Source organism: Euleptes europaea, chromosome 1 (genome assembly GCF_029931775.1).
Source record: "Euleptes europaea isolate rEulEur1 chromosome 1, rEulEur1.hap1, whole genome shotgun sequence".
In the NCBI taxonomy this organism is placed as follows: domain Eukaryota; kingdom Metazoa; phylum Chordata; class Lepidosauria; order Squamata; family Sphaerodactylidae; genus Euleptes; species Euleptes europaea.
In genome coordinates, this window is record NC_079312.1 from 74,635,823 (window position 1) to 74,648,007 (window position 12,185).

The following is a 12,185-nucleotide window of genomic DNA, read 5'->3' on the forward strand; positions in this document are numbered from 1 at the left end:
CTAGATCTTTTTTTTATATATTTGGACTTTTCTACTTGTGTGGGGGGGTGCATATTATTTCCTGATCACTGCATTTCCTTTTCATGTCTGAAGCACAATAAACTCTCTTTTGGTGATGCAATTCACACATAGTATTACAGAGAAGTCTCAAAGGCTCATACAGATCCAGATTTTGTGCCTTTGGGATTTGGAATGGATTCTAGCATCTGTACGCTTTGGCATGTATCCTTGTGTTATTTCTGTGGCTATACTGAAAGATTGCAACCAGTTTAGGGGAGAGAAAGAGCAAATATACAGGATTCAAAATGTGATGAATATCACAATTTCTATACAAACCAAAACAACTTGCACAAAACTCTCCTTTCCCAGTATTATGACCCTGATGCACATGGTAGGGGGAGCTGCAGCCGCTTTTTCAACTAAGCTACCCAACTGGGGATATATCACATGTAACAAGGCCATGACACTTTGAGGTGGTCAGTTCTGGCATCTGTATTCCATATTCTCTCATTTTAATCATTCTGTGTCTTATCTGCTCTCACTGTGATGGAGTTTCAAGCCTTCTTGGCTACAGAGAAAAGCTTGAAAATGTGTCTTCTGCTTACCATAGAGGTAGGGTTGCCAACCTCCAGGTGGTAGCGGGAGATCTCCTGCTATTACAACTGATCTCCAGCCAATGGAGATCAGTTCACCTGGAGAAAATGGCCGCTTTGGCAATTGGACTGTATGGCATTGAAGCCCCTCCCCTTCCCAAACCATGCCCTTCTCAGGCTCCACCCAAAAACCTCCCACCAGTTGCAAAAAGGGACCTGGCAACCCTAAGTATACCTGATCCCATCCTGTTGTACATTTCCCAGAAGGATATAGATGGGTGTTTAAAGATGCTAGTACTTATTTTTCTTCCACACTTTATGCATTTGCTGGTGAAAAGACACACTGATACAATATCAGTGTTTCCCATAACCATCATTACAAGTAGCACCACCAAAGACAGTGTTTTCCATATAGCGTTCAACCTTGAGCAGGGGCATGTGTTGAGGTTTCTTTGGAACAACCATGAAAACCAAAACATTTTCAAAGAGGGGGAGAGAATAAGTAAGCAAGCAAGTACAATGTGTATAGTTGCAATAACTTAGTAGGGAAGAGTGCTGATATCACTGACTAGTCAGAAAGGATTGGGAAGAGCTGGATGGATCAAGAAGAACTTGTGCATTCATGCCAGTCGTCAGTTTATTCCAACAAGGTTTCCCCTCTGCTTTGGGAACCTTTTAACAGCAAGTGTTAAGAGGAAGTTCTGAGAATTACTTCCAGGTGCATTGTTTGAAATTGCTTCTGACAAGAATAAAGTGTCTTACTATCTCAGACCTTGAATGTTTGAATTGTCCTTTTGCAGGGACAAAACTGCAAAATATGCCATATATCCCACTTTATGCTTGGCAGGAGAACAATATATATTATCCCTTACCTTCTAAGAGAACCTTTGAACCTCGTGCAGTTTTAAACTCCTGAATGGTCAAAGGAATAGAGGTGGTGTACTTTAGCAGGAGATGAAGCACCACTTTTGACTGTGCTGAGATCCGGCCCCATAACTTCCTGCTAAATAATGAGGTAGGCTTCTGCAATCACTTGAATTGCAAACTCTACAAAATCACTTTGGATATTTTTTGCCCCCTTTAAATCTCATACATTTTAAGCAAAGACGCTGGCATCTGCATTTAACATATTCCTTGATTAGATCTTGCCAGGCTGTCTTTAAATGCTATGTAAGCTTGGGAGTTTCTCACTGCAGCCTGTAATTAAAGAAAGAGCTTGTTCAGATACCTTACCTGAGTCCTCATCCCCTTCACATCTTCCCAGGACTGGCTGGTGCATTGCAAGATGGATCAAGACTCTGCATGTACACCACCTTTTTTCACTGAATGAACTCACAGCGACATTGATGTCATTCATAAACTGCAGCCACCTTAAATTCCCCCTTAGAAACCAAGGTTGTTTATGCATGGGTACTTTCACTTATGTTCACACACACCCCCGGCTGTCTCGGTTGTTCCTTGGAGTTATGCATGAGTTTTCCCTCCATTAGAGATGACCTTACTGCCAGCACTTGCAAATCCTGGACCTTCATGTTCCTCTGTTAACCCGTTTCTTTCTACTCCCCTGAGCTCAGCCTGGGTGAAATCTCCGTGCATAAGGCAAAGTGCAGGACACGCAAGCTTAGTTTCGCTTACAGCCAATTACAAAGCAGCCTGTCCAGAGACAGGGGTTCTAATATATCCTGCTTCCTCGGAGCTCTTTCTGAGCAGAAGAAAAGCTTTTTAAAACTGAGGCTTGGATTTCTCTCCCACTCCTTTTCAGACTGCTTCATTTTTTGTTTTATGTTCTTAAAATGCTTTTTTATGCGGCAATTGTAAGGTTGCCAGTTTCCAGGTACTAGCTGGAGATCTGCTGCTATTACAACTAATCTCCAGTCGATAGAGATCAGTTCACCTGGAGAAAATGACCGCTTTGGCAATTGGACTCTGTGGCATTGAAGTCCCTCCCCAAACCCCGCCTTCCTCAGGCTTCGCCCCCAAAACCTCCTACCAGTGGCAAAGAGGGACCTGACAACCCTAGGGGGAGGGAACTTTTCTCTTACTACAGCCAGTTATAAAGCAGCATTTCAAGGGGTGGGGATTCCTGATTTGAGCTTGATAGAGGTCTATAAAATTATGCATGGTTTGGAGAGAGTGGACAGGGAGAATTTTTTCTCCCTCTCCCATAATACTAAAATGCGGGGTCATCTGCTGAAGCTGGAGGGTGAGAGATTCAAAACAGATAAAAGGAAGCATTTTTTTCACACAACGCATAGTTAAATTGTGGAACTCCCTGCCCCAAAATGTGGTGATGGGTGCCAACTTGGAAGGCTTTAAGAGGGGAGTGGACATGTTCATGGAGGAAAGGGGTATTCATGACTACTAGTTAAAATGGATACTAGTCATGACGCATGCCTATTCTCTCCAGGATCAGAGGAGCATGCCTATTATCTTAGGTGCTGTGGAACACAGGCAGGATGGTGCTGCTACAGTCGTCTTGTTTGGGGGCTTCCTAGAGGCACCTGGTTGGCCACTGTGTGAACAGACTGCTGGACTTGATGGGCCTGGGTCTGACCCAGCAGGGCTTTTATTATGTTCTTATGTTCTTAGAATGCTGGTGCATAGAATCCCAAAGGAAAGTGTGAGTCCAATGAACCTCAGGTAAAACTCCCATGCATAAATGACCCAAGTGACGCTTTTTTGTTTGTTTGTTCTGTGGGAGAAATCAAGTGGCTTTAATGGAGGGATTGTTATTGAGGGACCAGCAAATACTTGATGCCTTTTCATGCCTTCCATGACCCCAGTATCAGGGGCAGGTGTTACCCACATCGTTCCCTATGTCAGGGCTATCACATGAAGAGCATCCCTTACACATGAAAAACTGCCACACAAGTCCTTGGGTAAAAAGGGATCATCTGAGTGTTGTATACACAATTCCTATGTTAACTCAATAAATCTCCCGGGGATGGATAGTTGGTAGGGAGACAGATATTTAACCAGTAAGTAACTTTATTACCCTATCCAAGATACAGAATAGAAGGATGGGGAGCAGGATATAGTACAAGACAGTGAGACTTTAAAAATACTGCATTAATTTACATTTGCCCATCCAATAAAAACCATTTACTTTGTTACAATCCTAGCATTCAATTATATTACTTTAAGCTAAATGCTCAATTAAAGTTGCTTTTAAACTAAATTGTGTACCTCCTACATTTCTCCAGAAAAACAAACCTGAAGAGATAGGTGATGGGATGCTCAATGGGCACAAAGCTACAGTGGGATGAAGGGGAAGGATTTCTGGAGACGAAGGGAGGAATTCCTAGCAAGGTGGGGGATGCTATGGGATGGCCAGCTGACAGAAGGACAAAGCAACTGAGAATGGGAAATAAAGAAGCTAAGAGATGGGAGTGGGTACAAAGATGTGGAGAGTCATATCCAAGAAGGAAAGCAGAATGAAAGAAAAACATACCCTACGTGTTGTGGCAGTCGTCCACAAAAGTCCCACCTCTTCTCCAGGGCTCTGAACCAATCCTTGTGATTTTGGCCTCATACTAAATCCAAGTGAGCTCACTGGATGGGAGGGGTGAACCAGCCTCAGTTTAAGAGAGGAGGAAAACATTTTTTTCCTCAGAGAGGGAACTGTGGATCTGGATAAGAGTGTCAGTTTAGCCAGGCTTTTATTTGGCTTTTAGTTAGGATTTGAGGTTGGGTTAGGGAAGAAAGTTTGTTTAAGTGAGACAAATAAGCATCCTTTTAAGGGCCCTACATTCTCAACTTACATGTACAGGTTCAGTGGACAAGAGCTCTGTGTGATAAAAAGAGAAGACTTGAACCTGCTGAGGTTACCAAGCCTTAATCAAAGCTTACGTGCTCCCTTTTACTTGACTGTGGGATGCTGGGATTTCACGAATCTTTGGAGAAGCCAGTGTGGTGGTCTGGATATTCTTCAGCCCAGTGAGTAGTTGTCTCAGAGTTCTCTCCCTCTCCCTCACCCCATAGCAACCACACTGTGTTGAAGAAATCCAGTGATTTTATGTTCCCAATGATGGAAGAAAGTTTTGGGGCAAAACCAACTCTGAGAATGGTTGGCCTGGCATGCCCATCTTATGCACCTGGATTTACCAAGGTGCAAGGATCTGATGGCCCATTGGTGAAATTTGGTTTGTACTGTGATTGGTGTAACTTCAGGATTGATGCAGGTATCATGAAAGGGTTTCCAGCTCTGGGTTGGGAAATACCTGGAGATTTTGGGGGTGGAGCCTGAGGAGGGGAGGGTTTGGGGAGGGACTTCAATGGCCTATAAGGAAAGAGTACCTAGGTGATATAATGAAGAACAGAAGATGTGTCCAGTTGCAAATGACTGAATGATCTTAAATGGTGGGAATCACTCAGACCTGCTATAATGGCTAGGAGATGGGCTGATGGCTCTTTCTGGGCTCTTGATAGAGATATCAGGGAAGTCTGTATTGTGAGGGAGCTTCTGAGAGTTTTAGTTATTATCCTGCAAACCTGGGTCATTACTCATAGCCTTTGGTGTGAAGAGCTTTGGAGGGTCACACAAAAGATCCTTGATTAATGAGTCACTAGAGTATTCAGTCACACAAGCTACTTCCTCTTGAAAGTGCCTGGAGAAATACATGCTTTAATTGAGAGATCCTGTCTTGACATCAAAATGGATGGATTGATCTGCTCCTCTGGTTTCAGAAGGCCAAAAGGATATCAGGATGCAAAAAATATGGAAAACATGCAAAAACACACACACAGCGTGTGGGTGTTCTGTGAGGCAACACAGGAGGCAGGGTTTTTTTGCTATAACTTCAAGAATGTGACTGATGGAAACCCTCCCACTTTCACACACACACGTTCATGGAAGACAGTCATTCTTATCAGATAAAGTAAATGCAGCCCTATAAAAGAAATCGAAGCACACTTTTTAACCACCTTTCACTTTTAATTTAAAAGATCGTTTGTGCATGTGGGAATTCATAAAACTTAACCTAATTTCTTTCCATAATAGAGCTGGGTTAGTGGGAATGCTGAAAATTATCATAAGCAGGAGTGATGAAAATGGTTCCACATAGGGATAGAAAAGGGTTAAGTCCCTGTTCCTTATTGCATTCCACGTTGGTTCTTTATATACTCACCTCATCTCTCTCCTTTTTTCAGAGGGTGGCTGATGCAGCAGAAAAGTTTCAGAAAGCCCATCGTTGGGAAGACAATATTGGGGTAAGCCTCCAAATCTCTTTCCAGTGATCTGTAGCCATCATAGATGCCTCTCTCTCTCTGAGTTCCATACATACAATGAGTCTTTATATGCAAGGCTAATGTGAAATGTGTGCAAATTCAATATGTTCCATTAACTTGACTGCTTGATTAGTCCTACACTAATGGATGGTGATATTTCATAAATAGCTCTGCTCTTAGGGACAGGTACATTTATTATTATTTCGAGTTACATTTACACTGGTCTACAGAAACATATATGACTTTACCAATGTTCCCACGGCTCTGAAAAAGTATGGCAAGTACCTGATTCAGTATGACCTAAAAAGCTCTGGAAAATGTGTCTAAGAATCCAGATTAAAGTTGTTTATATATTTGGGTCCTTAAAAACTCTTTCTTTCTGCTACCCTCTTCTGTCTCGCTACTACTCTTTATCAAATGGTTGTATTTTCATTTCCTGCATCCTCTGCTTTCTTTCTCTTCATCCTCTGTGGTCCCATCTCCTCCTTTCTACCCAATTTTTAAAACCAGCTCTATCTTCACAAGTTCATACATAAGTTCTTGTCTGTCAGTCCCCAGGCACCTGCCAGCCATAATGAAAGTGAATGAAGTAATTGTAAGCTCATTTGTAGTATTGCCTCTGCCTGCATGCACAGGTAATAAGAGTAGTCAGATGACATAAGGTGAAGGTCAAATTAGCGGTTAAAGACTGAGCGCTCCTTTGAGGGCTTACAACCCTGCCATCTTAATAACCCAAGGATTTGTGCGGTCAGGGGGAAATTGTATAGGCCAAGGGTGTTCTGAGTGCAGCCGCAAGAAAAGGCAGTTCTTGTTAGCAAAAAGACAATAGAAGCCTGGTGTTTCCATGGGGGTGTACGTTTATGTATTACTTGATTCATTCAATCTAGTGAAAGAGGAGAGAAAGAGCATCCTAAGATGATGTTAAGCAAATGCTGCTGTTTTAATGATTGCATTTGACTTTGTAATTATCGCAGTAATAAAGCTCAGCAAGAACCTGTGGTATTTTGCCTGTAAATAGATTCAGATTATCATGGTAAAATGAGAGGAAGTAAAGACTCCTTTGCATTCAATAAATCACCCAAGCAAACCTGAACCACCTAAAGAACTTATTTTAATAAAATGAAGGGGAGGATGATACTAGTTGCTTTCTTTAGTACCATACCATTTTGTCCATGGGCATTCTCCAAATATCTTGAAAAATCCAATAGAAAAGCTTTGAAAGGACACACTAATAATCCATCTGTCATAAAACCTAGTTTTATATACTGACTAGTTCCATATGAAAGTGAGAAAGTCTATAGGGAGCTAGAATACTCCATTCCCTTTCTGCTGGGACACCAGAATGTCCTAGTTAGATGTCATCTCCAGTCCTCTCCCCAGTTTGTGCTTTGGAATATGTGGGTAAATCCGGAGAGGGATAGAGTGTGGAAGAGCCTTACAGCAGGAGGCTGGACTTAATAAACTTTGGGATCTCTTGATTCTTTCTCATTTGATGCCTTTTGTAATACTGAAGGATTCTCTCATCAACAGAAATAAGTCTTGATCTGGCTGTCAGTGAAGAGATTTGCTGCTAAAAAGTATGCTTTTCACTTCATTACCTCTAAACAATTCTCTCTTGATAGCTTATTCAGAGCTCAAGGGGAGAAGGTTGGAGGGGGCAACAACTGAAGGTCACTATAAAAATCTTGAAGGGCTGAAAACTTCCCTCCCCCAGCTATTCCCCCACTGCTCTGTGTACTTCCCATAGCCTGCTGTTCTGCTTTCTCTTGTGAGATGCATTCTTTGTTACAGAGGTGACTTGATATTTGGTTTTCTTATTTAGAGGATCAAAGAGCAAGCCCTCTGAGTACTGCTTAAGTCTGTTATTATAACTTTACACTTGAGTGCGTTTGAGACCTGAGACTTGACCAGAGTATAGTTTGTGAAAAGACAAAGCTGTGAAACACATGCTGAATGGCAAGGGGTACTTCACAGAGGCCTTTTTTGGCACAGTGGAAAGTTCCATTAAGAGAAGATAGAAAGTGAGGCAGGGCTGGGCCTGTGGTTAATTTTTTTGGAGGATGGGGACAAAACTGTAAAATAGGAGAGGAAGCCACATCATGTCTCCCATGCAGCTGCGTGATCATCATTCCATTCCCCTTATGGGAAAAGATTCTTCAGCCTAGAGATAAGAAAAACATGAGAGAGAACATACCAGGCAGAAAAATGTCTACAGCTATCAATAGGGAACAATGCTGATAGTATGATTTTACTCACCTTCCACTGACAGGCAAATAAAAACCTGGCTTTTCCTCAAAGTTTTCTCACCGTTTGCCTAATTTCTAGCACTTTTTGCCTCTTGTTGATTTATTCAATTTGCATTGTTTTTGGTATATATTTATTTTCCAGTTCTTAGTGTTGATTCTGTCTTTTGCAATTTTCACTCAATTGTTGGGTCACATTTTTGCATATTATGCCAGTGACCTTGAGTGCAGATTGTTTTTTCTCTTGATAGGTTAGCAGTTGTTGTTTGTTAACTTGTGTGCATATATGCACACACATGTGCCTGCACATGGTCAAAGTGACAAGGCAGAAGGAATAAATTTCTGCTGCCTTGAATATGTCATATACTGAAGCATTTCTGGGTTTGCTTGACCATGTCCTGCATCCATTTTGCAATCCATGCTGCTGTGAGCCTGTCAAAGGAGGATGAGCTGGGAAGCAGTAGATGCACATTGAGTTGTAAGTTAAATGTGTGGTGTTGCACAGTGCATGATTGCTTTACCACAAACTGTGAATTGCACAGAATTTGCTACCAGAAGCAAGGAGAAAATATTTACTTTAGAGGTTCTCGGGCTTTTGTCACCCTTTCACTTTTCACTATTTCACTGTGAACCTGATAGGCCTTTTGTGATGGTATTGACAGTTAAGACACAGTGTGACATCCTATTTTGTACCATCATGGGGAAAAATAAACCCTGATATTTCAACTTTAGAATTGGAGCTTTTATAGTGTGAGGAAAGTGGGGCTGATGAAGCTTTCTCTAAGCCATTGTTGCCGTACTCTTTTTAGCAACCCAGTGTTGGTTTATATTCAGATTGCATCATTGACAGCGCAGTCCTATCAGAGTTGCATCTTGCTATGCCCATTGACTACAATGGAATTACAAAGGTGTAGCTTTGCTGAGGATTACTCTGTGGGTTAATCAGTTTAGCTGAAATTACATTAATAAAAGAAAATACCTGCAATTTATCTGTGGAACTTGTTGCCACTAGATATTGTGACAACTAATTGCAACTTTTTAATGATCAGTTTATTAGAGAAGAGACTTGTTAGTAGCTATGGAAAAGTTTAGTCTGGGAACTAATGACCTTTTTCAAAATGTTCTAAAGTTTCTCATAACCACAATGTAGTGAACGATTATTTGTGACTGTCTCATTCCTTTTCCATTTCATGTTGCCTGCTGCCTTTGACTGTTCCTAGCATTATTGTCTTTTCCAGTGACTCTTGTCTTCTCGTAATGTGACCAAAATACGATAGCCTCAGTTTAGTCATTTTAGTTTCTAGGGAGAGTTTGTTCTAGATCCCACGTATTTGTCTTTTTGGCAGTCCACAGTATCTGTAAAACTCCTCCAACACCACATTTCAAAGGTATCTACTTTCTTCCTGTCAGCTTTCTTCATTGTCCAACTTTCACACTCATACACAGTAATAGGAAACACTATGGCATGAATTAACTTGATCTTGGCCACTAGTGAAACATCCTTACACTTGAAAATCTTTTCTAGCTTTTTCATGGCTGCCCTTCCCAGTCTCAATCTCCTTCTGATATCTTGGTTGCAGTCTCCCTTTTGGTTGATGATGGACCCAAGGAATAGAAAATCTTGAACTATTTCAATTTCTTCATTGTAAGTTAACGCATGGCTGTTTTGTCCCATGAATCTCCCGGGCATGTAATGATTCTCGTCAGTCTATGCACATGGCTGCCTCTGGCCAGCGTGTTCAACCCACCCACTTCTGCAACTTGCCCATGTCTTCCTGTTTTATCATGACTTATATCCAAAAAGCGCTGCAAACAGGTGAGCTCGCCTGAGCATTTAGTGTCCAGATCAACTCCCCGCAAGAAGAAGCTGCTTTGCCGGACTGACAGCAGCAGCAGCACCCTTCCGGAACCAGCACCCTCACTCTCCTCCTCTCCCACCCACCACCTCCACCTGCCACTGGCTTCACCCCACCTCACTGGGGTGACGACAGAGCAACAGCGACTCCTTCTTCCAGTTGCTGCTTCCTCGCTGGGGCGACGGCAGAATGACACCAGCACTGCCGGCTTCCTCCCCCCAGCTCCACCGGAGGAAGGCAGAGGAGGGTGGCTCCTTCCTGCCTCTGCCCGCAGATAATGCTGGCCTAGTACTGTTAAATTGTCTAATGCACCTTAATTGATTTTACTGTAAAAACTATGGAGTTTCTTATACTGTACGGATTTTATGTATTTGCTTTTATACACTTTATCTGATGCCAATAAAGGCGACTTGACTTGACTTGAACTTGGCAGGAGTATTTGAGGGTGAGGACAATTTTGGCATATATTGCACAAACATGTGATATAACTGCTGGCACAAAACTGGAAGTGATGTCATTACAGGGCATAACACTCTAGGGTTCACCCAAAACTGTATGGTTTTACCATAGAGTTTCTGGTAATTCCTATAGAGGCATGACATTCCTATAGAGACATGTAGTACAGTATGCACACTTTGGCAAATGTAGTTGACCAATTAAGATATATTAGGAACAAAGATAGCCAAGAGTTTTTGTGGCCTAAAACAAGTAGAAAGGACAATGCTTTACAGTTTGGTTAGGCTGTTGTTTACTTAACTATCTCTCTTGTGCCCCGTTACTTAAAACCTCAGCTCATATGGATTTTGTTATTTCAGCCCATAAGAGAAATGTCTATAGATGCCTATTTCCTCCTTGGAAGACAAGCAATATCTCTGGGCTCCAAGGCTGCCTCGCTGACAATCCCAGATTGCTAGCTCCAAGCTCTGTTTCCTACAGGAATAACTCAGCACCCATCAAAATATTAACATCACTAGAGCACAACTATAGTAAGCCAGAGGGCAGACACTATGCATTTCTGGGTTTTCAAACAGTAGGACCGCCAGACAGATGCTGACTCAAGTCGGCAGGCATGAAGTGAGCAGCAAATGTTATTGTTCAAAGATAGTCAGTTGAGTCCCACAGCAGTGTGGCTTATATGCTCTACCTTGACCTGTCCCTTGATATGACTGCCTTTGAGCCAAGCCCAGCTTAGCAGCATCCATGCATTGAGGAAGGCCATTCAGCTTTACAGTCTGGCACTGCTTAAAATGGGTGCCAGTCAAGTAAAACTGAGTTGCTTAAATCTTTAAAAGACTGCAGCATCCAGCATCATACTGACTACTTAGCAATGGCGCTTTAAGCCATTTCTGTATCTTCTCTGTGTCATGAAATCATTCTCAAAGATGTTGGATACCAGCCAGCTCTTGCCTGCTGCATTCTTGGATGCCATAATTCAGTGCATTGTTAGCTGCTTTTCTCCCACGGCAGTGGACTATTATGGTATAGAGTTTGGCTTTTCAGGGCCCAAGTGCAACCAGCAGAAGAAAAAGCAGATGAGTTGGTTTTTATATGCCGGATTTCTCTACCACTTAAGGACAATCACCTTCCCTTCCCCTCCCCATAATAGACACCCTGAGAGGTAGGTGGGTACTGAAAGAATGTGACTAGCCCAAGTCACCCAGTAGAAGAATTTTGTTTTGTTTTATTTATTAAAAACATATCTATCTTTCCTCGTTGTTCAAGTCAACTTACAACAATAGTTTAAAACATCAGTTAAAACCAAAAATAAAATAGCAAACCCAAAATCTATTCCCTCTCCCACCCTTAAAAGATGCCTGCTGTTCCAACCCCCTCCAAAGCCTTAGCAAACAAGCAAGCCTTGCAGCACTCCTGAAGATATCCAAGGAGCACCCCACACACCTCTTCAGGGAGCCCATTCCCCAGTGCTGCTGGAGCCACAGTGGAAAGGGCTTGGGCTCTGACTGATGCAAGATTGACTGCCCTAAGTTGTGGGATAGCCAATCCATGGCTGACTTAGTTGGTGCACAGGGACATCTGAAAGGAGATGGTCCTTCAATAGGGTTGCCAGGTCCCTCCTTGCAACTGGCGGGAACTTCATTGTAGTGGGGCAGGGGGGGTAATTGGTGCAATAACATCACTTCTGGGGTAAACCCAGTAGTGATGGGGATGGTCCAGCACATTCCTCCAAAGCTCTATGGTTTCCATACTAGCTGGTCTCGCTTCCCCCATCCCCTCTTTTTTCTTTCTCTTCCATGTTCTGTTTTTGC

The 12,185-nt window shown here is 42.4% G+C and overlaps 1 protein-coding gene across 1 annotated transcript in view; it reads left to right on the plus strand.

The window, feature by feature from the left end:
• The window catches only part of CACNA2D2 (calcium voltage-gated channel auxiliary subunit alpha2delta 2), a 720,324-nt gene that overhangs the window by 404,423 nt on the left and 303,716 nt on the right, over positions 1 to 12,185 (plus strand). The window contains exon 4 of the mRNA XM_056867097.1: positions 5,742 to 5,801. Coding sequence (XP_056723075.1) covers positions 5,742 to 5,801 — 60 coding nt within the window. The remainder of the gene's footprint in view (positions 1 to 5,741; positions 5,802 to 12,185) is intronic.